Raw genomic sequence first — 25,613 nt, forward strand, 5'->3', positions numbered from 1 at the left:
CCCACAGCTTTTATAATCTCAATCCTAGAGACACGCCGGGGCAAAACACACCCACTACAAAAGGGTTTATAGATAACCAGGCGTCTGCATACAGACGTCACTACTCATAAACAGGTCTTTTACAATGTTATCAGCACTAGTGTACGTAGGTAGTAGGCAGACCCCCGACATGAAAGGGGTCTCAAACAACACACTCAGAGACATGCCCGGACAAAACACCACCCCTACAAAGTAGGATGCATTGCATACCATTGAAGCCCTGCAGCCGAAATAGCTCAGTTGGGAGAGCGTTAGATTGAAAATCTAAAGATCCCTGGTTCGAATCCGGGTTCCGGCAACTCCATTTTCTTTTTTTTTGTATTTAGCCCCATTTACCACTAAACATATACAACTCTTACAAAGTTTATCTGATCCCCCATTATCCACAAAACACACATGGGGGTTTGGGGGCCAATATGGCCGCCCAGGGGTTTGACATCAGGCACATGACTGTCACATGACACTACATCCAATATGGATGCCAAGGGGGCGTGGCATTGTTTGACACCAGACACATGACTGTCACATGACTTTACATCCAATATGGCCGCCCAGGGGTTTGACACCAGTCACATGACTGTCACATGACTCACAAAACAATAACAATAACAAACAACACGTGGCGACAACCACGTGGCTAATTTGCATAAAAAGGAGGCGTGGTTATGACGTGATTTATGACGTTTCAGGGGGCGGGGCTTATTTTGACAGATAGTTCATGATAATAACTACTTGAATACATATTAAAAGATACAATCACAGTTATCACTAATGGATGACACGTAACAACATATAACAGTCATATCAGAAAACACAGATGCATGAATACATTTAATAAGAAACATGTTTAGATCCCTGAGATAATAATAAAAAATGCCACATCAGAAGTGTTGTCAATGGTAATTTGTTTAGAGTAACTATAGTTCATCTGTATAAAAAAACCACTTGCATAACAATCAAACACACAGTTGAAAATACACCAGCAAAAATAAGTCTAAATGGGCATACTATACTGCATAGGTAACATTTTGGTGTAATTATTCTTCTGTAAGTCACCACTTGCAGCTATATTAAAGGAACCATATGTAAGATTGTGGCCAAAACCGGTACTGCAATCACTTTCAAATTACTGTAGAGTGGTGTATCCCCTCCCCCTCTCCCGACTCGAGGTTGCCAACTCGGATGCCGAAACACTACTGACTTATTGGTTATTAGTAGTTAGGTGGAGGGTGGCGCATTAGGCCAAAACATGACATGACATGACAAAACACAACATCAACATCAGTTGAGGGCTGCAACTTCACTTTTTAAATGACAATATCCTGGCCGGACTACTGTTGTCAGTGATATAAGTATTTGAAATGAACATGAACTGAAATGAACATGATTTCTTAATGTCTAGTGACATATCAGGGCTATTTTATGATTAATTGAAATACATTTCTTACATACGGTTCCTTTAACAATAATTGTAACACGGGCGACAAGACAAAATAACTTTCTCTTGTTTCCTTAAAAAATATCAAATTCAATAGTCATAGGCATGGTCAAAAAACAGTGTTAGTCTAGACTATTTACACAATTTATGAATTATAATGAAATCATTACAACTATTTAAACTGTTTCTTTTTTAACAAAAATATTTAATAATGACCTAGTTACAGTGGCTGACCGGTGCAAACGACCTTCAATTAAAGGTGTGGTTCAGGATTTTGGACATAGGACCTCATTTCCTTGACCTTGAATTTCCCCTTGGGTATCAATAAAATATCTGTCTATCTATCTATTTCCAAGTTAGCAAGTGTGATATTTATCAGTGGAGACCGTTTTTAACACGTTTCATCCAGTCCTTATAGTTGCAGAGTTTGCAGGTGCTAGGCTAGCGCAAGTCATTAGTATGTGTTAGCCTGCCACTAAAAACAATCTTACCCTCTCAAAAGTACACCCGAGGCAAATAAATTATAACGCCAGACAATCGATGTAAATGTCTGTGTTGATAGAATAGTGTTAGAAATAAAACTACCCTTGCATCGCATTGCAATAGTTATACTTTGTTCCCTGAAGTTGGTAGCAGGCAAATAAGCAACGGCAGCGGTGGACTGATATTACCTAGGCTACTTCTAGAAGGGTTCCTACACATTTTCAATTTCAAAATTCCATACTTTTTCCATACTCAAATTTCCAAACTTCTCGGTAGATTTTTCTGACCATATTCTCGACATGCGGCCACATCTGGTTTGGGATAACTCGGGGAAAACAAAGGTATGGACAACTGAAGTGAATTTAGTTGAGTTAGTCCATTTAGCTGAGTCATTTTTAGTTGTATCTTGACGATGGGGACTGGCAGTTAAGCTACACAATAGTAGGAATGGTTCATTATGACCTGAGTGAAGTGATTAGTACTGCAGATGCAATAGTCTGGAAACAATTTCTCCATACCCTTGTTTCTTTTTTCCATACTTATCCAGACCTGAAAATTACTAAAATCAAATTCCATACTTTTCCAGGTTTTCCATACTGCGTAGGAACCCTGTACTAGGTATCCCGACTGGAGTGCGCTTCTCTGTTTACTTTTAGGCGCAGTACTACTCACCGGAGCAAGTATAATTCCACCGCTGCTAAGAAACTAGTCCCTCAAAATGTAATGCAATCATTGAAATGCAGGGATAGAATAATGTTAGAAATAAAACTATCAACACAAACATTTACATCGACAGTCTGGTGTTATAATTTATTTGCCTCGGGTGTACTGTGGAGTGGGTAAGACTGTTTTTAGTGGCAAGCTAACACATACTAATGACTTGCGCTAGCCTAGCTCCTGCGAACTCTGCAACTAGAAGGACTGGATGAAACGTGTTAAAAACGGTCTCCACTGATAAATATCACACTTGCTAACTTGGAAATGAGGTCCTATGTCCAAAATCCTGAACCCTTTAATGACAACAGGTGAATTTGCAGCGCAATTTCTAAATGCTGTGCATATGTTGTCAAATTGATGTTTTCTTAAGTTGCGTCTGTTTTATCTGCATGAGTTGTCATAAATTGCAGGGCGTTTGCACCCGTCGGCCACCGTACCTGGTCCCTCATTGACTCTTACAGACATAATTTCGAAACATACCGGTACAAAATCAATAAGGAATGTTATTGCTGATTTCACACTGCAGCGACTCCCGGGCATTGGTGGCAGATGATGTGTCATAACAACCAGCATGGTATAGCACTTTTCATCTGAAAATTAAACAAAACAGATTTAAGGTACAACAAATGTTTCCAAGTAGGATTAAATTGTTTCCAAAGTCTACCCCCGTCATGATGTTAGCATTGGACATGTTTTCCAATCATGAGTCCCCAGATTACATTCACAAAGTAAATGAGTCTGTTTTAACCAGGCTATGTATGAGGTGCTTATCCATAATCAACCAACATGGATTACACGGACTAATTCATATTATTGGTAAGTAGGAAATAAGGCAAGGGTTCCTATATTGTGAACTTAAAGCCCGTGTTGCAGAGTTCATTTTCCAACGAATTTGCACAATTTGCTTGTTGGTAATAAACATTTAAACTGTTATCCATTGTATTTGATGTTGTTGGGTATCACAAAACGGAATATAATACGAAAAAGCAGGTACTATTTCACAGCGTTTGAAGTGATTCTCCTTTCCCCCACAATGCATTGCATTACGTCACCTTGGGGAGGCTACACATAGACATAATATACATAGACGCCGCATTGACCGCTACTCCTTACTAGCGCTGACGAGATTTGGAGCCGCCATCTTGGACCGGTCATCCACTCCACTCAGTGTAATCTGTTTGGCCGGTGAGATGAGCTGTCAGCGCACTTAATTAATCATATCTCACTGAATACCGAACAGATTCTCACGCGGTTTTATTTGCTGCAAAGGTCATACATGTAGCTATGATACAGGACACATGATTTAGCGTATTTTAATATTCATAGTGGGTTTAACAGTAATAGAATATTCTGATATATGATATAAAGTGACCTGACGTCCGATATCAAAACTGGGAACATAATCCATGTTTGACAGCATAGACAAAACTAGTTTGATACAAGTTTAATGAGTTAAATATAGTTCACAGTTGACAGAAAAGTTCCATAAACATTTAAGTGAGATCAGTGCCATTCAGACATCTGAGGGGTATTCCAAGTAGGCCTATGTGGTTTAGTGACAAACTTGGGTAAATTGACTCAGAATAAGTTGTAAACCTCCCAGTAGAAAAGCTGTATTAATATTCATAGTGGGCTTAACAGTAATAGAATATTCTGATATATATGATATATTATAAAGTGATGACATCCAATATAAAAACTGGGAACATAACTAATCCACGTTTGACAGCATAGACAAAAACTGGTTTGATACAAGTTTTAATGAGTTAAATTTACAGAAAAAAACCCATTAACATTTTCAGTTCAGTGCCATCAAAAATAAAGTGATGAACAGACATTGGTGTGGCATAAAGGAAATGGAGTAACTGGGTTCAATATCAACAGCATTTGTTAGACAAGTTCCATAAATATTGTAAAGTGCAAGTTTGTAGGTTTGTTTCTGATCCTTAAAAAACAGACATTGGTTTGGCATAGTAAGTGTAACAGTTCATCGATTCAAGACAAAAAGGTGACTTGTCACTTGTACAGTGTCAATGGGTTCATCAACAGCATCTGTTATTTACAGTTCACAGAAAGGTTCCAGCCCCAATGAAGAGATTAAATAAAAAGGAATTAAGAAACATTTTAGAAACTGCTAAGATCAACCCGTTCATTGCAATCAGTAAAGAATCAGGGAGTGTCTTCACAGGCTCAGTGAGACAGAGTTACCGTCATGCAGTTGGTTCTATGATTTCGACAACTGGTGCATGTCATTTTGTATGTTCCCACCTTGCTAAAATTGCTTGGGTACACTTTGGCTGAGAACAAAAGTGCTTCAGACAGCAGGTGGGCAAATAAGATGGCATAGTAAACTGGGTAAACTCCATAAAAGAGGACTGAGTCAACCAGACGATGGGAAAATGGGACACAGAGTGGCGAATGCAGGTGATGAAGGTGGAGCTCATAAATCAAACATTCAGTCACAGTGTAGCAGATGCCCTGCAGTACTGCAATGAAGAGCTGCACCTTCCTCAGTTCCAGGGGTGTGAGGAGACCGTTCAGTTCATTCACAGTCTTCTTGAACAAGGCAGTTGTTCTGGAGAGATACAAAATAATAAATAAATGAATGAAAAGGAATTTGAGAGGCATCTTATTCTTGTTAGGGTAAATGACATGTGAATAATACAGTGTTGGGCAAGCTACTTCGAAATTTTAGTGAGCTAAACTATCAGTTACTCTGCCATGAATAAAACACTACACAAAACTACCACCCAGTCAAATGTATTAGTAGCCTAACACAAACACAGCAGTAGGCTAGTTCACTACATAGGAAGCTACTTTAAATTGTGCTAATTTCACATGACAAGAAAAGTGTAGCTTGTCTGGCTAAGCTACTTGATAAATAAAGAAGTTGAGCTATTGAAAAGTTACTTTATTCAGGAAATAGTGAGGCTACCACCAACACACTTAGGCTACAAGTAGCAGCTAGCGATTGCCCAATAGGCTAGTCTGTGCCACTTGTGTAAAATTCGCCGGCCAAATCTAGTATGATTTATTTCTACAATAGCCTTCTTGTGTCAGTTGTAATCTAAGTCAGTGTTATGGAATATGACTTATCAAGTCTCAGTTCATAGCCGGGTGAACACCGAGTAAACATAGCCTAGCTAGATGGCTACGATTTGGTCCAAGATGGCGGCCACATTTCTTGTTTCCAGCAGCCAATGCGGCGTCTATGTATATTATGTCTATGAGGCTACAGACCAAAGCCCACCTTGAGACCCTTGAGAGTAACGAGAGAGGAGTAAAGAGAGACGAGTAAGGGATTGTTCAGCAGTAGATAGCGCAGATTATAGATAAATAGATAGTCTATATGTGATCAGGTCTGGATCACGACTAATTGCAATCACCTGGGCGTGCGGGCTGGGGGTCATGGGTACGTAACTTCCTTCCTGACAAACACAAAAGAAGCTCTCCCAAATTGTTTGGTACGCAAGTTGCTTGTCGCTGGTCGGTACAAACCGCGCACTTTTGGTTTTGGTTGCGAACAACTCCCTCGCTGTGGTCTGGGTAGGTGGAATGTTTCATGTACTCCTTACACTTTTGATGTGAGTTGTTGCCACTGCCGTAGACCACGAACGTTTGTCTGACATGTAGGTAATAGCATAAAGTGAGAGTTTGTGTTTAGCCACGTAGTTTGAACACGGGGCAGGTGGTTGTAGTGTCGTAACGTTTGGCTCATCTTGCTATAGACTGTCATCTCCTCCCTACTCCTGTTTCCCTGTGACTACCAATGCGAATGCTGGACGTGGAGGTAGGCCTCTTACAATAGCAACATTGCAATAGCTATGGTCAAACACTCAACTAATGTGAGCAGACTAAGTTAGCTATACGGGCCAAACAACAGCATGTAGCGTCTGTAATTTTCGCTCCCTTGTTTTTATAGCTGACACACTTCCCTCCTCTGCTCCTGTTCCCCTGGGCTAGCTCGCATTGTGGAAAAGGCCGAGGTAGGCATTGTTTATTGTTCTAACAGTGCAACGGTCCTATTTTAAATATGTATCTGGTACAATGTTTTCTTTTTTTACATGTCGCTTGACTTATGAACAATTAAACTTCATAAAAACTGTTGTGTATTGTTATGAAATGCGACATAACCATGGACCAGGGTGTTAAACGTTTCTCTCTGTTGTAGATCACAGCTGGCTGTCTATTACAGTTTGACCACTGTTTTCCCCCATTCGAGTTTCTTTTGGTATTAGTCAGTGTTAAACTAACAGCACGTCAAAGTTGGTTGTACGGTATGCTTGTTTGTGTTGGTTTATTTTCTTTGTGTTGTATGCTTGTCTGAGTGTGATATACTGGTGCATTTACACAGTTTGCCAGGGTCTGTTACACGACCAGGTGTAGTGCTGTTGCCATCCCTGAGCTCATATTAGCAGCCAGTTAGCGATTTCAGACTGTTACTCCGAGGCTATTGAGACTTATCCTTCCCCCCGGCAGTATTAGTTTTTAATGGGTTCTTGTAACCCCTGACTTAGCTTATCCACACGGGAGACTGTTACTCCTGGGGCATAGGGGTCTATCTATGCCCCAGGTGGTATTAGTTCATATTGAGTTCTTTGTGACTCCCAACCTAGTTTCTCCACACAGTAGACTGTTACTCTTGGGCCATAGGGGTCTATGTCCCAGGTAGTATTAGTTCATTATAGCTTCTGCTATTCATTGTAGCTGTATCGGTAGCACTCTACTGGCGCTGAATAGCGTTTTTGTTTTGTCTTGTATTGTTTCCTTTATTGAATGCCCCTCCTTCCCCCTGTTTGCTAGTATGGCCTGCTAGGTCTATTAGGTAACACAGTTAAGGTACTCTAGGACTGCCGCCTTCCCCTAGTTTGCGGTGAGGGCACATTCTAGTGGTTGAGCGTGTACTGAACACCTATTTATACTCGTGTGGGTTGTATTTAGAAAGCTTGAGTGTTACACTTGTGTTTGTGTGTGGGTATGGCCATAGATCACTTTTGGGACTGGGCAGCCATCCGAGGGTTACTGTACCTGTGTTAATTCAGGCCGTGTAGCAGCCACCAATCCACTGGGCATCTAATTTCTGATTATGTGTATTACATTTTGTTTTCTTTGATTATTTTGTGTTGCGTATTGTGATTTTGTTTTTATCGGATTTACCTACTGTACACCCCTGCCATCCGTTTTAAACGAAGAAAAGAAATAATAAATATAACATTGTTTATACTACTGCCTCTGTCCTCATCCATTTAGTTGGATAAACCTGAGGGCCCTGTCACATTTGGCGCTGCGAGCAGGGTCCATGAAGAGGCTGTTAAATTATTTTTTTTCTGTTTGTTTTGATCTTTGGTGTTGTGTGAGTGAACATCTTTTACCATAGTTGCTAGTTAGCTGTTTGGGGAAAACAGTGGTTGAAGAGTGTGTTCGTCCCATTCCTGGAAGCAAGAAGGCCGGGCCGAAGGAACTTCTAATTCCCGTCGTCAACACCATTGCTGGAGCGTTGGCGCCTGCATAGTGCTTCGTAATTGTGACTGCTGTCCTTTCTGTGTGTATATATATATATATATATATTTTTTTTTTTTTTTATACTTTTTTTTTTTTTATTTTTTCCCTCGTTTGTTTGTTTGTTCCCTCTCGTCCTTATTGCAGACTAAGTGTAAGGATGGACAATGAGGAGATGGCAGCTCAACTTAGAACCCTGACTGAACTTGTGCAGCAATTGCAGGCAGACAACACAAAACTTAGGGAAGAGGTCGCCCAAAGGTCAGTTCCGCCAACACCCGATAGTTTGCCAGGTCAGTCCCCTAGGCCTGGTCCTGTAAATGAGGCCGTTAGACCAGCCCCAACTGGAGTAGTAGAACGCTATGTGTATATCCCTCGTGAGCGTAAGTGCCCACGGTTCTCTGGGAGACTGTCTCATGATTCTTTAACGGTGGAGGATTGGGTGGAGGAGGCCCGCCGCCACTTATCTTCACGGCATATGCCACTTTCCGAACAGGTTTTGACTATTTTTGATTTGTTAGATGGTGAGGCCAGGACCGAGGTTAAGTTTCGCCCTGCTTCCGATAGAGATGACCCCGATAAGATCTTTGGTATACTTACCAGTATTTATGGTTGCTCCCACTCCTATATTAGTCTACAGAAGCAGTTTTTCCAGCGACGGCAACTTGCAGGGGAGTCTTTGAGGGAATACTCTCATGCTCTTATGCACATGATGGAAGCTGTAAAGAGGAGGGATCCGGTCTGTTTTGCGAATCCTGATGTGGTATTGCGTGATCAGTTCATAGAGCATGTAGGGGACAGTATGTTGAAACGGGAGCTGCGACGTCAAGTACGGCTCCACCCAACTATCACTTTCTATGATGTCCGTAGTGAAGCTATTCGTTGGGTAGAGGAGGGTGAGCACTCTAGTGACCCTAGGCCCCGTGCACATTCCTGTAGTACCAATGTAGTCCAAGAGCATGATGTTGACTCCAACGCAGTGTCTGTTAAGCCTACCAATGAGTTGACTGAGCTAAAAGAGAGTCTCCGTAAGCAACAGTCCCAATTAGACACCATTTTGCGCCGTCTCGATTCCCCTTTGCTACCTGACCAGTCCATCCGTAGGCCACTTGTGTGTAGCTCTCGTTATCGTTTCCAAGCTGATGGCAAGCCCATATGTTTGCGATGTAACCAACCTGGCCATATTGCACGTTTTTGTCAACCTCCAAATGCTGCTCCTAGAGCAGAGATAGAGTCCCACTCTCTCCCTCGGCAGCAGCCGGAAAACTAGTACCCCCTGACGTTATGGCCCAAACGTTGGGTGGGGAGTCATTGGGCTTGACATTAATAGGCACACGACAACTCATTGGCAAATGTCCAGTAGTAGAGGTTAAGATTGGGGGTGTGGCGGTGGCTTGCTTGCTGGACACTGGCTCTATGGTGACTACAGTCACCCAGAAATTTTTCGAGCAGCAGTTACAACCCCTTTTTCACACTGGTTTACAATCTTGTAACTGGCTTAAGTTAAAAGCAGCAAACGGCTTGGAGATACCATACTTAGGATATCTAGAACTAGATGTACATCTTTTTGGCCGAACCCTGCCTAAAATGGGTATCCTCGTCATTAAAGACCCAGCTGACCCAGACGCCCAGGCCCGCAAAGATTCTGTTCCCGGCCTCCTTGGAATGAACATTATCAGCAAGTGCTATCAAGAATTGTTTGTCGACCATGGCAGCGCCTTATTTCGATCCCCTGATGTCCGGCAGGCTGGCAGGGTGTGGCAGCAAGCCCTGTCTGAATGTCAACATCTTGAACGTGCCTTGGAGAGTGGCAAAGTGGGTTCTGTACGGGTGCAGCCAGGGCCAGCGATCCAAGTGCCAGCAGGGTCCATGAAGCTGGTTCCAGCCACTTGCCACCCAGGATTGGGGTCCACACTTCCGTCTGCTCTTCTAGAGCCTGTATCGTTCACTGATGGCCATCTGCCAGGTAACCTGCTCATTCCAACAGCTTACCTTTCCGTCACTTGTGGCCGGGTTCAAGTGCCAGTTGTTAATATAGGATGTCAAGATCAGTGGCTTTGGCCAAAGACCGTGCTCGGGAAACTTTATGTTGCCACCTCACCGGTTTCTGCTTCTGCCATCAACTTTGAAATCCAGGGAGACAGTCACGAGCAGATAGCCTTTATCCAGTCCATTCACACAGGAGAACACACCGATACAAGCTTTTCCCAGCTTACCTGGCCCACATTGTCAGATCAAGAACAGCAGGAAGCTCGCGGGCTGTTGGAGAAGTACAGCAATACATTCAGTCAGAGTGATGGGGACTTAGGATGTACCAACTTAGTCCAACACACCATTCCCTTGCTGGATGATGCCCCTGTGCGGCAACGGTATCGCCGCCTTCCACCTTCTCAATATGACTTGGTGAAAAAGCACGTCCAAGAGTTGCTAGACCATAACATCGTCAGGCCCAGTTGCAGTCCTTATGCATCACCTATTGTGGTGGTCCAGAAGAAAGATGGTTCAATTCGCCTGTGTGTCGACTACCGCCAGCTCAACGCCAAGACACGTAAGGACGCATTCCCACTCCCCAGGATAGAAGAGTCCCTGGATGCATTGAGTGGAGCCAAGTGGTTCAGTACCTTGGACTTAGCCAGTGGCTATAACCAAGTCCCAGTCAGCGAGCAAGATCGTGAGAAGACCGCGTTTTGCACGCCCTTTGGGCTTTTTGAATTCAACAGGATGCCCTTTGGGCTGTGTAACGCTCCAGGTACTTTCCAACGCTTAATGGAGCGCATTTTTGGAGATCAGAGCTTCCATGCCCTCTTATTGTACCTGGACGACATCGTGATCTTCTCCACCACGTTCCAACAACACCTTGAGCGCCTAGAGATGGTATTGACCCGACTTCAGCGACAAGACCTGAAACTGAAGCTAAAGAAATGCCGTTTTTTTCAGACTGAGGTCAGCTACTTGGGGCATGTGATATCTGCATCAGGAGTGGCCACCGATCCTGAGAAGATCCGAGTGGTTGCAGAATGGAAGAGGCCCTCCACAGTCAAAGAGCTTCGCTCCTTCCTTGGGTTCGCCTCATATTATAGGCGATTTGTGGAGGGGTTTGCAAGCCTTGCAGCCCCTTTGCATAAGCTGGTAGGTGCCCTACAGGGTACCCGCAAGAGACCTGGGCCTCGGATCCAGGGTTCCTTCGCACAGCACTGGACTGGAGCCTGTGAAACAGCCTTCTCAGCCTTGAAAGAACGACTGATTCATGCCCCCGTCCTAGGATATGCGGATTTCACACTCCCATTTATCGTAGAGACTGATGCAAGTAATTCTGGGTTGGGCGCGGTATTATCGCAAGAGCAGGCTGGGCAGCGACGGCCAATTGCATATGCCAGCCGAGGTCTCCGCCCCAGTGAAAGGAATATGACCAACTACAGTTCAATGAAGCTGGAGCTTGTAGGCCTGAAGTGGGCGGTTACCGAAAAATTCCGTGAGTACCTTCTTGGTCACAAGTTTACAGTTTACACGGACAACAACCCGCTAAGTTACCTGCAATCAGCCAAGTTGGCGGCCGTGGAACAACGCTGGGTGTCCCAGTTGGCTCTCTTTGACTACGAGATCAAGTACCGACCCGGCACCGCCAACCGCAATGCGGATGCACTGTCCCGACTGCCCTCTACCCCGGCCTCTCCATCAGCTACCCCAGAGGTGTCTGTTCTTCCTCAATGTTCCATGCCAGGTGAGACCCCCGGGCTGGGCCCCCGGGTGGTTGATTCACTGGAAGTGGGGGCTATTGTACCCAGGGCTCCTGCCCTCCCTACGGGTGTGATGCGAACTCAGACCCCCGGGCTGGGCCCCCGGGTGGCTGATCCACTCAAGGTGGGTGCTATCGTTTCAGGGGATCCTCCCCTCCCTACATGGGTGATGCGCGCTGAGACCCCTGGGCTGGGCCCCCAGGGGGTCGAATCCCTTTCAAGTGGGCTTGTCATGCCAGGTGTTCCAGTTCCCCCGCAATGTGCACTGAGTAGCGTGGCCCCTGGGCTGGGCCCCCAGGTGGCCAACATCTGTGAAGTTGAAGCTGCACCATCACGGAGTAAGAAGGACTTAAGAGTACTCCAAGCGGCCGATCCTTGCATTGTGGCATTTATGCGCTTTTGGAGGAGGAACCATCCACCGACTGCTATCGAATTGAAGACCGCACCTGCTGGAGTTCGAGAGCTTGCCAGACAGTGGCCCCGAATCAGAGAGAGAGAAGGTGTGCTGTACAGGGAAGTGCAGATTCCCCCATCCAGAGCCCAGGTTTTCCAGCTGCTGTTACCCGCAGCTCTGCAGGGAGAAGTTCTAACTGGCCTGCACAATAACCACGGCCATCAAGGAGTGGACCGGACTACAGCCTTAATCCGTCAACGGTGTTATTGGCCCAAGATGTGTCAGGATATCAAGCGGTGGTGTGACGAATGTCAACGTTGTACAGTAGCAAAAGCTACCCAACCCAGAGTTAGAACATTTATGGGCAGTCTTCTGGCTACCAGACCCCTGGAGATTATAGCAATTGACTTCACCATCCTTGATCGGGCCAGCAGCGGGCAGGAGAACGTTCTGGTGGTGACAGACGTATTTTCCAAGTTCACACAGGCGTATCCCACCCCAGATCAAAAAGCCAAGACTGTTGTGAAGGTGCTGGTGGAGAAATGGTTCTATATCTACGGGGTACCACAGCGGATCCATTCTGACCAAGGCAGGTGTTTTGAAGGAGAGCTACTGCATCAGCTATGTGCACTGTATGGCGTTCAGAAGAGTCGGACCACCCCCTACCATCCGGAGGGGAATGGACAGTGTGAGCGGTTTAACCGCACTCTCCACGACCTCTTGCGGACACTGCCCCCAGACAAGAAAAGAAAATGGCCCCAACTGCTCCCACAGCTTCTTTTTGCCTATAACACCACAGTGCATCACTCCACCCAACACTGCCCGTATGAATTGATGTTCGGGCAGAAGCCTCGGCTCCCCGTGGACCAGTTACTTGGTGTCATAGAAGATCCCCCCTACGCCAATACAGCTGACTGGATGGGGCAACACAAAGAACATCTGTTGGCGGTGTATAGTAATGCCCGGGAAAAGCTGGAAGCTGCTGCAGTCTACCGGAGACGAGACCATGCTGACCCCGCCCCCATCCTGTCAAGAGGCACCTTGGTGTACTGTAAGAACCACTTCCATGGTAGGCACAAGATACAGGACATCTGGAGTTCTACAGCCTATGAGGTGTTGGAATGCTTGGATGAGGTGGGCACCCTTTACAAGATCAAGCCCCTGGGTGACGGCGGCCCCTGCAAAGTCTTACATCGCACCGAGATAAAACCAGTCCCAGGTGGGACAGAGGGCAGGCAAACAGAGGCAATCCACCACCCTCCGCCGGTGCATGGAGCCGTTGGTACCCCATCCCTAGTGGCTGATGCCACTCATCCTCCATCTCCAACATACAGGGAGGTTACCACCCCAGATGACTCCGAGGACGACAGCATTTGGAGAGTATCCATCACATCGGCCAGACCAAGTACCATAGGAAGCCACGACCCTCTGCTGGGCCTCAGAGGCGAGAGTTTACCGAGTGGTTCCACTCGAGCAAGCAATGCGAGTCCACCCCTGCCCCCAGTGGAACAGTTGGTTATACCACCTACAGAGGGAGAATTAGGTATGGATCCCATGTCACCAGAACCTGTAGATTCCCCCCCTGTGCAGGCATCTGGTAGCCCAGCTAGGAGCCCTATACTCATGTCTACCCTTAGACGTTCGAGACGCTGTACAGCTGGGCAACACTCTAATCCCTTTCACCTACCACAGTCTGCCTCCAACTCAGGGTCAGGTACAGTGTAGGTGAACGCTGCTGATAATGTTTCTCTCTCTCTCTCCTCTTTGTGTAGTATTATGTCAGAGTTGGTTCACCGGGTCGGTGAACATTAAAAGCTGGGGTGTATGTGATCAGGTCTGGATCACGACTAATTGCAATCACCTGGGCGTGCGGGCTGGGGGTCATGGGTACGTAACTTCCTTCCTGACAAACACAAAAGAAGCTCTCCCAAATTGTTTGGTACGCAAGTTGCTTGTCGCTGGTCGGTACAAACCGCGCACTTTTGGTTTTGGTTGCGAACAACTCCCTCGCTGTGGTCTGGGTAGGTGGAATGTTTCATGTACTCCTTACACTTTTGATGTGAGTTGTTGCCACTGCCGTAGACCACGAACGTTTGTCTGACATGTAGGTAATAGCATAAAGTGAGAGTTTGTGTTTAGCCACGTAGTTTGAACACGGGGCAGGTGGTTGTAGTGTCGTAACGTTTGGCTCATCTTGCTATAGACTGTCATCTCCCCCCTACTCCTGTTTCCCTGTGACTACCAATGCGAATGCTGGACGTGGAGGTAGGCCTCTTACAATAGCAACATTGCAATAGCTATGGTCAAACACTCAACTAATGTGAGCAGACTAAGTTAGCTATACGGGCCAAACAACAGCATGTAGCGTCTGTAATTTTCGCTCCCTTGTTTTTATAGCTGACACACTTCCCTCCTCTGCTCCTGTTCCCCTGGGCTAGCTCGCATTGTGGAAAAGGCCGAGGTAGGCATTGTTTATTGTTCTAACAGTGCAACGGTCCTATTTTAAATATGTATCTGGTACAATGTTTTCTTTTTTTACATGTCGCTTGACTTATGAACAATTAAACTTCATAAAAACTGTTGTGTATTGTTATGAAATGCGACATAACCATGGACCAGGGTGTTAAACGTTTCTCTCTGTTGTAGATCACAGCTGGCTGTCTATTACAGTTTGACCACTGTTTTCCCCCATTCGAGTTTCTTTTGGTATTAGTCAGTGTTAAACTAACAGCACGTCAAAGTTGGTTGTACGGTATGCTTGTTTGTGTTGGTTTATTTTCTTTGTGTTGTATGCTTGTCTGAGTGTGATATACTGGTGCATTTACACAGTTTGCCAGGGTCTGTTACACGACCAGGTGTAGTGCTGTTGCCATCCCTGAGCTCATATTAGCAGCCAGTTAGCGATTTCAGACTGTTACTCCGAGGCTATTGAGACTTATCCTTCCCCCCGGCAGTATTAGTTTTTAATGGGTTCTTGTAACCCCTGACTTAGCTTATCCACACGGGAGACTGTTACTCCTGGGGCATAGGGGTCTATCTATGCCCCAGGTGGTATTAGTTCATATTGAGTTCTTTGTGACTCCCAACCTAGTTTCTCCACACAGTAGACTGTTACTCTTGGGCCATAGGGGTCTATGTCCCAGGTAGTATTAGTTCATTATAGCTTCTGCTATTCATTGTAGCTGTATCGGTAGCACTCTACTGGCGCTGAATAGCGTTTTTGTTTTGTCTTGTATTGTTTCCTTTATTGAATGCCCCTCCTTCCCCCTGTTTGCTAGTATGGCCTGCTAGGTCTATTAGGTAACACAGTTAAGGTACTCTAGGACTGCCGCCTTCCCCTAGTTTGCGGTGAGGGCACATTCTAGTGGTTGAGCGTGTACTGAACACCTATTTATACTCGTGTGGGTTGTATTTAGAAAGCTTGAGTGTTACACTTGTGTTTGTGTGTGGGTATGGCCATAGATCACTTTTGGGACTGGGCAGCCATCCGAGGGTTACTGTACCTGTGTTAATTCAGGCCGTGTAGCAGCCACCAATCCACTGGGCATCTAATTTCTGATTATGTGTATTACATTTTGTTTTCTTTGATTATTTTGTGTTGCGTATTGTGATTTTGTTTTTATCGGATTTACCTACTGTACACCCCTGCCATCCGTTTTAAACGAAGAAAAGAAATAATAAATATAACATTGTTTATACTACTGCCTCTGTCCTCATCCATTTAGTTGGATAAACCTGAGGGCCCTGTCACATTTGGCGCTGCGAGCAGGGTCCATGAAGAGGCTGTTAAATTATTTTTTTTCTGTTTGTTTTGATCTTTGGTGTTGTGTGAGTGAACATCTTTTACCATAGTTGCTAGTTAGCTGTTTGGGGAAAACAGTGGTTGAAGAGTGTGTTCGTCCCATTCCTGGAAGCAAGAAGGCCGGGCCGAAGGAACTTCTAATTCCCGTCGTCAACACCATTGCTGGAGCGTTGGCGCCTGCATAGTGCTTCGTAATTGTGACTGCTGTCCTTTCTGTGTGTATATATATATATATATATATTTTTTTTTTTTTTTTTATACTTTTTTTTTTTTTTTTTTCCCTCGTTTGTTTGTTTGTTCCCTCTCGTCCTTATTGCAGACTAAGTGTAAGGATGGACAATGAGGAGATGGCAGCTCAACTTAGAACCCTGACTGAACTTGTGCAGCAATTGCAGGCAGACAACACAAAACTTAGGGAAGAGGTCGCCCAAAGGTCAGTTCCGCCAACACCCGATAGTTTGCCAGGTCAGTCCCCTAGGCCTGGTCCTGTAAATGAGGCCGTTAGACCAGCCCCAACTGGAGTAGTAGAACGCTATGTGTATATCCCTCGTGAGCGTAAGTGCCCACGGTTCTCTGGGAGACTGTCTCATGATTCTTTAACGGTGGAGGATTGGGTGGAGGAGGCCCGCCGCCACTTATCTTCACGGCATATGCCACTTTCCGAACAGGTTTTGACTATTTTTGATTTGTTAGATGGTGAGGCCAGGACCGAGGTTAAGTTTCGCCCTGCTTCCGATAGAGATGACCCCGATAAGATCTTTGGTATACTTACCAGTATTTATGGTTGCTCCCACTCCTATATTAGTCTACAGAAGCAGTTTTTCCAGCGACAGCAACTTGCAGGGGAGTCTTTGAGGGAATACTCCCATGCTCTTATGCACATGATGGAAGCTGTAAAGAGGAGGGATCCGGTCTGTTTTGCGAATCCTGATGTGGTATTGCGTGATCAGTTCATAGAGCATGTAGGGGACAGTATGTTGAAACGGGAGCTGCGACGTCAAGTACGGCTCCACCCAACTATCACTTTCTATGATGTCCGTAGTGAAGCTATTCGTTGGGTAGAGGAGGGTGAGCACTCTAGTGACCCTAGGCCCCGTGCACATTCCTGTAGTACCAATGTAGTCCAAGAGCATGATGTTGACTCCAACGCAGTGTCTGTTAAGCCTACCAATGAGTTGACTGAGCTAAAAGAGAGTCTCCGTAAGCAACAGTCCCAATTAGACACCATTTTGCGCCGTCTCGATTCCCCTTTGCTACCTGACCAGTCCATCCGTAGGCCACTTGTGCGTAGCTCTCGTTATCGTTTCCAAGCTGATGGCAAGCCCATATGTTTGCGATGTAACCAACCTGGCCATATTGCACGTTTTTGTCAACCTCCAAATGCTGCTCCTAGAGCAGAGATAGAGTCCCACTCTCTCCCTCGGCAGCAGCCGGAAAACTAGTACCCTCTGACGTTATGGCCCAAACGTTGGGTGGGGAGTCATTGGGCTTGACATTAATAGGCACACGACAACTCATTGGCAAATGTCCAGTAGTAGAGGTTAAGATTGGGGGTGTGGCGGTGGCTTGCTTGCTGGACACTGGCTCTATGGTGACTACAGTCACCCAGAAATTTTTCGAGCAGCAGTTACAACCCCTTTTTCACACTGGTTTACAATCTTGTAACTGGCTTAAGTTAAAAGCAGCAAACGGCTTGGAGATACCATACTTAGGATATCTAGAACTAGATGTACATCTTTTTGGCCGAACCCTGCCTAAAATGGGTATCCTCGTCATTAAAGACCCAGCTGACCCAGACGCCCAGGCCCGCAAAGATTCTGTTCCCGGCCTCCTTGGAATGAACATTATCAGCAAGTGCTATCAAGAATTGTTTGTCGACCATGGCAGCGCCTTATTTCGATCCCCTGATGTCCGGCAGGCTGGCAGGGTGTGGCAGCAAGCCCTGTCTGAATGTCAACATCTTGAACGTGCCTTGGAGAGTGGCAAAGTGGGTTCTGTACGGGTGCAGCCAGGGCCAGCGATCCAAGTGCCAGCAGGGTCCATGAAGCTGGTTCCAGCCACTTGCCACCCAGGATTGGGGTCCACACTTCCGTCTGCTCTTCTAGAGCCTGTATCGTTCACTGATGGCCATCTGCCAGGTAACCTGCTCATTCCAACAGCTTACCTTTCCGTCACTTGTGGCCGGGTTCAAGTGCCAGTTGTTAATATAGGATGTCAAGATCAGTGGCTTTGGCCAAAGACCGTGCTCGGGAAACTTTATGTTGCCACCTCACCGGTTTCTGCTTCTGCCATCAACTTTGAAATCCAGGGAGACAGTCACGAGCAGATAGCCTTTATCCAGTCCATTCACACAGGAGAACACACCGATACAAGCTTTTCCCAGCTTACCTGGCCCACATTGTCAGATCAAGAACAGCAGGAAGCTCGCGGGCTGTTGGAGAAGTACAGCAATACATTCAGTCAGAGTGATGGGGACTTAGGATGTACCAACTTAGTCCAACACACCATTCCCTTGCTGGATGATGCCCCTGTGCGGCAACGGTATCGCCGCCTTCCACCTTCTCAATATGACTTGGTGAAAAAGCACGTCCAAGAGTTGCTAGACCATAACATCGTCAGGCCCAGTTGCAGTCCTTATGCATCACCTATTGTGGTGGTCCAGAAGAAAGATGGTTCAATTCGCCTGTGTGTCGACTACCGCCAGCTCAACGCCAAGACACGTAAGGACGCATTCCCACTCCCCAGGATAGAAGAGTCCCTGGATGCATTGAGTGGAGCCAAGTGGTTCAGTACCTTGGACTTAGCCAGTGGCTATAACCAAGTCCCAGTCAGCGAGCAAGATCGTGAGAAGACCGCGTTTTGCACGCCCTTTGGGCTTTTTGAATTCAACAGGATGCCCTTTGGGCTGTGTAACGCTCCAGGTACTTTCCAACGCTTAATGGAGCGCATTTTTGGAGATCAGAGCTTCCATGCCCTCTTATTGTACCTGGACGACATCGTGATCTTCTCCACCACGTTCCAACAACACCTTGAGCGCCTAGAGATGGTATTGACCCGACTTCAGCAACAAGACCTGAAACTGAAGCTAAAGAAATGCCGTTTTTTTCAGACTGAGGTCAGCTACTTGGGGCATGTGATATCTGCATCAGGAGTGGCCACCGATCCTGAGAAGATCCGAGTGGTTGCAGAATGGAAGAGGCCCTCCACAGTCAAAGAGCTTCGCTCCTTCCTTGGGTTCGCCTCATATTATAGGCGATTTGTGGAGGGGTTTGCAAGCCTTGCAGCCCCTTTGCATAAGCTGGTAGGTGCCCTACAGGGTACCCGCAAGAGACCTGGGCCTCGGATCCAGGGTTCCTTCGCACAGCACTGGACTGGAGCCTGTGAAACAGCCTTCTCAGCCTTGAAAGAACGACTGATTCATGCCCCCGTCCTAGGATATGCGGATTTCACACTCCCATTTATCGTAGAGACTGATGCAAGTAATTCTGGGTTGGGCGCGGTATTATCGCAAGAGCAGGCTGGGCAGCGACGGCCAATTGCATATGCCAGCCGAGGTCTCCGCCCCAGTGAAAGGAATATGACCAACTACAGTTCAATGAAGCTGGAGCTTGTAGGCCTGAAGTGGGCGGTTACCGAAAAATTCCGTGAGTACCTTCTTGGTCACAAGTTTACAGTTTACACGGACAACAACCCGCTAAGTTACCTGCAATCAGCCAAGTTGGCGGCCGTGGAACAACGCTGGGTGTCCCAGTTGGCTCTCTTTGACTACGAGATCAAGTACCGACCCGGCACCGCCAACCGCAATGCGGATGCACTGTCCCGACTGCCCTCTACCCCGGCCTCTCCATCAGCTACCCCAGAGGTGTCTGTTCTTCCTCAATGTTCCATGCCAGGTGAGACCCCCGGGCTGGGCCCCCGGGTGGTTGATTCACTGGAAGTGGGGGCTATTGTACCCAGGGCTCCTGCCCTCCCTACGGGTGTGATGCGAACTCAGACCCCCGGGCTGGGCCCCCGGGTGGCTGATCCACTCAAGGTGGGTGCTATCGTTTCAGGGGATCCTCCCCTCCCTACATGGGTGATGCGCGCTGAGACCCCTGGGCTGGGCCCCCAGGGGGTCGAATCCCTTTCAAGTGGGCTTGTCATGCCAGGTGTTCCAGTTCCCCCGCAATGTGCACTGAGTAGCGTGGCCCCTGGGCTGGGCCCCCAGGTGGCCAACATCTGTGAAGTTGAAGCTGCACCATCACGGAGTAAGAAGGACTTAAGAGTACTCCAAGCGGCCGATCCTTGCATTGTGGCATTTATGCGCTTTTGGAGGAGGAACCATCCACCGACTGCTATCGAATTGAAGACCGCACCTGCTGGAGTTCGAGAGCTTGCCAGACAGTGGCCCCGAATCAGAGAGAGAGAAGGTGTGCTGTACAGGGAAGTGCAGATTCCCCCATCCAGAGCCCAGGTTTTCCAGCTGCTGTTACCCGCAGCTCTGCGGGGAGAAGTTCTAACTGGCCTGCACAATAACCACGGCCATCAAGGAGTGGACCGGACTACAGCCTTAATCCGTCAACGGTGTAATTGGCCCAAGATGTGTCAGGATATCAAGCGGTGGTGTGACGAATGTCAACGTTGTACAGTAGCAAAAGCTACCCAACCCAGAGTTAGAACATTTATGGGCAGTCTTCTGGCTACCAGACCCCTGGAGATTATAGCAATTGACTTCACCATCCTTGATCGGGCCAGCAGCGGGCAGGAGAACGTTCTGGTGGTGACAGACGTATTTTCCAAGTTCACACAGGCGTATCCCACCCCAGATCAAAAAGCCAAGACTGTTGTGAAGGTGCTGGTGGAGAAATGGTTCTATATCTACGGGGTACCACAGCGGATCCATTCTGACCAAGGCAGGTGTTTTGAAGGAGAGCTACTGCATCAGCTATGTGCACTGTATGGCGTTCAGAAGAGTCGGACCACCCCCTACCATCCGGAGGGGAATGGACAGTGTGAGCGGTTTAACCGCACTCTCCACGACCTCTTGCGGACACTGCCCCCAGACAAGAAAAGAAAATGGCCCCAACTGCTCCCACAGCTTCTTTTTGCCTATAACACCACAGTGCATCACTCCACCCAACACTGCCCGTATGAATTGATGTTCGGGCAGAAGCCTCGGCTCCCCGTGGACCAGTTACTTGGTGTCATAGAAGATCCCCCCTACGCCAATACAGCTGACTGGATGGGGCAACACAAAGAACATCTGTTGGCGGTGTATAGTAATGCCCGGGAAAAGCTGGAAGCTGCTGCAGTCTACCGGAGACGAGACCATGCTGACCCCGCCCCCATCCTGTCAAGAGGCACCTTGGTGTACTGTAAGAACCACTTCCATGGTAGGCACAAGATACAGGACATCTGGAGTTCTACAGCCTATGAGGTGTTGGAATGCTTGGATGAGGTGGGCACCCTTTACAAGATCAAGCCCCTGGGTGACGGCGGCCCCTGCAAAGTCTTACATCGCACCGAGATAAAACCAGTCCCAGGTGGGACAGAGGGCAGGCAAACAGAGGCAATCCACCACCCTCCGCCGGTGCATGGAGCCGTTGGTACCCCATCCCTAGTGGCTGATGCCACTCATCCTCCATCTCCAACATACAGGGAGGTTACCACCCCAGATGACTCCGAGGACGACAGCATTTGGAGAGTATCCATCACATCGGCCAGACCAAGTACCATAGGAAGCCACGACCCTCTGCCGGGCCTCAGAGGCGAGAGTTTACCGAGTGGTTCCACTCGAGCAAGCAATGCGAGTCCACCCCTGCCCCCAGTGGAACAGTTGGTTATACCACCTACAGAGGGAGAATTAGGTATGGATCCCATGTCACCAGAACCTGTAGATTCCCCCCCTGTGCAGGCATCTGGTAGCCCAGCTAGGAGCCCTATACTCATGTCTACCCTTAGACGTTCGAGACGCTGTACAGCTGGGCAACACTCTAATCCCTTTCACCTACCACAGTCTGCCTCCAACTCAGGGTCAGGTACAGTGTAGGTGAACGCTGCTGATAATGTTTCTCTCTCTCTCTCCTCTTTGTGTAGTATTATGTCAGAGTTGGTTCACCGGGTCGGTGAACATTAAAAGCTGGGGTGTATGTGATCAGGTCTGGATCACGACTAATTGCAATCACCTGGGCGTGCGGGCTGGGGGTCATGGGTACGTAACTTCCTTCCTGACAAACACAAAAGAAGCTCTCCCAAATTGTTTGGTACGCAAGTTGCTTGTCGCTGGTCGGTACAAACCGCGCACTTTTGGTTTTGGTTGCGAACAACTCCCTCGCTGTGGTCTGGGTAGGTGGAATGTTTCATGTACTCCTTACACTTTTGATGTGAGTTGTTGCCACTGCCGTAGACCACGAACGTTTGTCTGACATGTAGGTAATAGCATAAAGTGAGAGTTTGTGTTTAGCCACGTAGTTTGAACACGGGGCAGGTGGTTGTAGTGTCGTAACGTTTGGCTCATCTTGCTATAGACTGTCATCTCCTCCCTACTCCTGTTTCCCTGTGACTACCAATGCGAATGCTGGACGTGGAGGTAGGCCTCTTACAATAGCAACATTGCAATAGCTATGGTCAAACACTCAACTAATGTGAGCAGACTAAGTTAGCTATACGGGCCAAACAACAGCATGTAGCGTCTGTAATTTTCGCTCCCTTGTTTTTATAGCTGACACACTTCCCTCCTCTGCTCCTGTTCCCCTGGGCTAGCTCGCATTGTGGAAAAGGCCGAGGTAGGCATTGTTTATTGTTCTAACAGTGCAACGGTCCTATTTTAAATATGTATCTGGTACAACGTTTTCTTTTTTTACATGTCGCTTGACTTATGAACAATTAAACTTCATAAAAACTGTTGTGTATTGTTATGAAATGCGACATAACCATAACCATGGACCAGGGTGTTAAACGTTTCTCTCTGTTGTAGATCACAGCTGGCTGTCTATTACAGTTTGACCACTGTTTTCCCCCATTCGAGTTTCTTTTGGTATTAGTCAGTGTTAAACTAACAGCACGTCAAAGTTGGTTGTACGGTATGCTTGTTTGTGTTGGTTTATTTTCTTTGTGTTGTATGCTTGTCTGAGTGTGATATACTGGTGCATTTACACAGTTTGCCAGGGTCTGTTACACGACCAGGTGTAGTGCTGTTGCCATCCCTGAGCTCATATTAGCAGCCAGTTAGCGATTTCAGACTGTTACTCCGAGGCTATTGAGACTTATCCTTCCCCCCGGCAGTATTAGTTTTTAATGGGTTCTTGTAACCCCTGACTTAGCTTATCCACACGGGAGACTGTTACTCCTGGGGCATAGGGGTCTATCTATGCCCCAGGTGGTATTAGTTCATATTGAGTTCTTTGTGACTCCCAACCTAGTTTCTCCACACAGTAGACTGTTACTCTTGGGCCATAGGGGTCTATGTCCCAGGTAGTATTAGTTCATTATAGCTTCTGCTATTCATTGTAGCTGTATCGGTAGCACTCTACTGGCGCTGAATAGCGTTTTTGTTTTGTCTTGTATTGTTTCCTTTATTGAATGCCCCTCCTTCCCCCTGTTTGCTAGTATGGCCTGCTAGGTCTATTAGGTAACACAGTTAAGGTACTCTAGGACTGCCGCCTTCCCCTAGTTTGCGGTGAGGGCACATTCTAGTGGTTGAGCGTGTACTGAACACCTATTTATACTCGTGTGGGTTGTATTTAGAAAGCTTGAGTGTTACACTTGTGTTTGTGTGTGGGTATGGCCATAGATCACTTTTGGGACTGGGCAGCCATCCGAGGGTTACTGTACCTGTGTTAATTCAGGCCGTGTAGCAGCCACCAATCCACTGGGCATCTAATTTCTGATTATGTGTATTACATTTTGTTTTCTTTGATTATTTTGTGTTGCGTATTGTGATTTTGTTTTTATCGGATTTACCTACTGTACACCCCTGCCATCCGTTTTAAACGAAGAAAAGAAATAATAAATATAACATTGTTTATACTACTGCCTCTGTCCTCATCCATTTAGTTGGATAAACCTGAGGGCCCTGTCACATATAGATATAGATATGTATATAGACAGGTAGATAGATAGCTAGATAGATCATGTCTTCTGCTGGTCACGGGGGGAGCTCCTCGACCAGCGGCCAAAACGCACTCGCTTCCCTAGTTGCTGCAGCTCTCCACCAGTTTCCATCTGGACGGCACAGCCCACACAAGCACCTGCAAAACTGCGACTTGCCCATATTATCTCCCTCTTTGGTAAGCCGTACCCTGACGATGTCAATGGCAATCAATCACGAGCAGTAGTTATCGAAAATATTCATGCTGAAGACACGACCAGCCTAATCGGCGGCGGCTAGAAGCTAAGTTTGCAACAACAGGGGTGGCTCACAGGTGGGACTGGAAAGTTAGCCCATAGCTAGCTATCATGATGCTTTATATTCTGATCTTCTGACTAAGTTTGCCCGGTAGCCTACTTATCTGAACTAACGACATGATCACTATCACTAGATATAAAGAAAATGTTGACTTTCACTCGGTGCTGTTCACTGACTGTAACAAAAAAAGTGTTGTAACGTTATAAGCATAATGCATTGAACTGAATAGGTGCATTATGTAGCCTCATAACGAGGCCTCTCAAATTCAGGAAATTGCATTAAACTAAAATCGGAAGACATTGTTATCTTTGTTAGACCATAGGGTTGTTGTCATATAAATGCTGTAACGAAATTCGAAGTCTAAATATACAAACTTTATGTTGAAAGTGTAACCGCGACCGTTTCCCATAGGAATGAATGTAAAACATACCCTCCAAAACGAGACCTCCCGAAATTCAGAAAAAATTACTAAATTGATATCAGGCACCGTTATTACCATTGGTAGATCATAGGGTAGCTGTGATATAAATGCTGTGACGAAATTCGAAGTGTAAATATACAAACTTTATGTTGAAAGTGTAACCACGATGTTCATTGAAATGCATTGAAATGAATGAAGCGCAGATCATGTAGTCCCCAAAGTGACGTCATCACCTAATTGCGTAAAAAAAACCCGCTAATGCTAAAAACAACAAAAACTGGCATTTAACACCATTGGAGACATTTTTTAAAAATTGAGACATTTTTAAAAATGATATACATATATTTAGTGCTTTATGTAACCATTAATCTACAGCGGTTTTTAACCTGCAACACAGGCTTTAACCTTTGAGATATTGCATGCCATATCATTACACACATTCACACACACCACCACATACCATCTGTCTGGTCTTCCATCCCCTCTGTAAGTGACGCAACACTACCTTTTTCCAAGGCAGCAACTGCTCTCAGCTTTGGAATGATGCTCGCTTCCCATTTCCTGATGAATTGGTCTGTCTTTCCAGCTTTATGAAAGTAGAGGGAAAGATGACTTTTAACATAAAAATACTATTATGTTCCGTATAGAGCCCAGATGCCCATTTATTTCAACTGAATGTAAGGCAACTAATAACACC

The 25,613-nt window shown here is 46.4% G+C and overlaps 1 protein-coding gene, 2 long non-coding RNA genes and 1 other non-coding gene across 5 annotated transcripts; all 4 read left to right on the forward strand.

Annotated features, from left to right (window-relative positions):
- Window positions 1-264: 264 nt before the first annotated feature.
- Window positions 265-337, forward strand: trnaf-gaa. Its single transcript has one exon. It is a non-coding gene; the product is annotated as a tRNA-Phe (tRNA).
- Window positions 338-6,126: 5,789 nt separating this feature from the next.
- On the forward strand, window positions 6,127-7,688 carry LOC121686312. Of its 2 annotated transcripts, XR_006023861.1 has the most exons (4): window positions 6,127-6,223; window positions 6,406-6,467; window positions 6,600-6,663; window positions 6,849-7,688. It is a non-coding gene; the product is annotated as an uncharacterized LOC121686312 (long non-coding RNA). The 2 variants fall into 2 exon arrangements; XR_006023855.1 differs by having other exon boundaries at window positions 6,600-7,688.
- A 9,877-nt stretch (window positions 7,689-17,565) lies between these two features.
- Window positions 17,566-22,137, forward strand: LOC121697664. Its single transcript, XM_042079305.1, has one exon. The coding sequence runs from the start codon at window positions 17,566-17,568 to the stop codon at window positions 22,135-22,137; it is 4,572 nt and encodes a 1,523-aa protein (XP_041935239.1).
- Window positions 22,138-22,336: 199 nt separating this feature from the next.
- On the forward strand, window positions 22,337-23,894 carry LOC121686328. Its single transcript, XR_006023872.1, has 4 exons — window positions 22,337-22,433; window positions 22,616-22,677; window positions 22,810-22,873; window positions 23,065-23,894. It is a non-coding gene; the product is annotated as an uncharacterized LOC121686328 (long non-coding RNA).
- Window positions 23,895-25,613: the final 1,719 nt, after the last annotated feature.

This window comes from Alosa sapidissima, chromosome 2 (genome assembly GCF_018492685.1).
Source record: "Alosa sapidissima isolate fAloSap1 chromosome 2, fAloSap1.pri, whole genome shotgun sequence".
NCBI lineage: Eukaryota > Metazoa > Chordata > Actinopteri > Clupeiformes > Clupeidae > Alosa > Alosa sapidissima.

Bases quoted from the DNA above. Each gene is read 5' to 3' on its own strand.
- LOC121697664 (XM_042079305.1), top strand. From the start codon at position 17,566: ATGGCCCAAACGTTGGGTGGGGAGTCATTGGGCTTGACATTAATAGGC.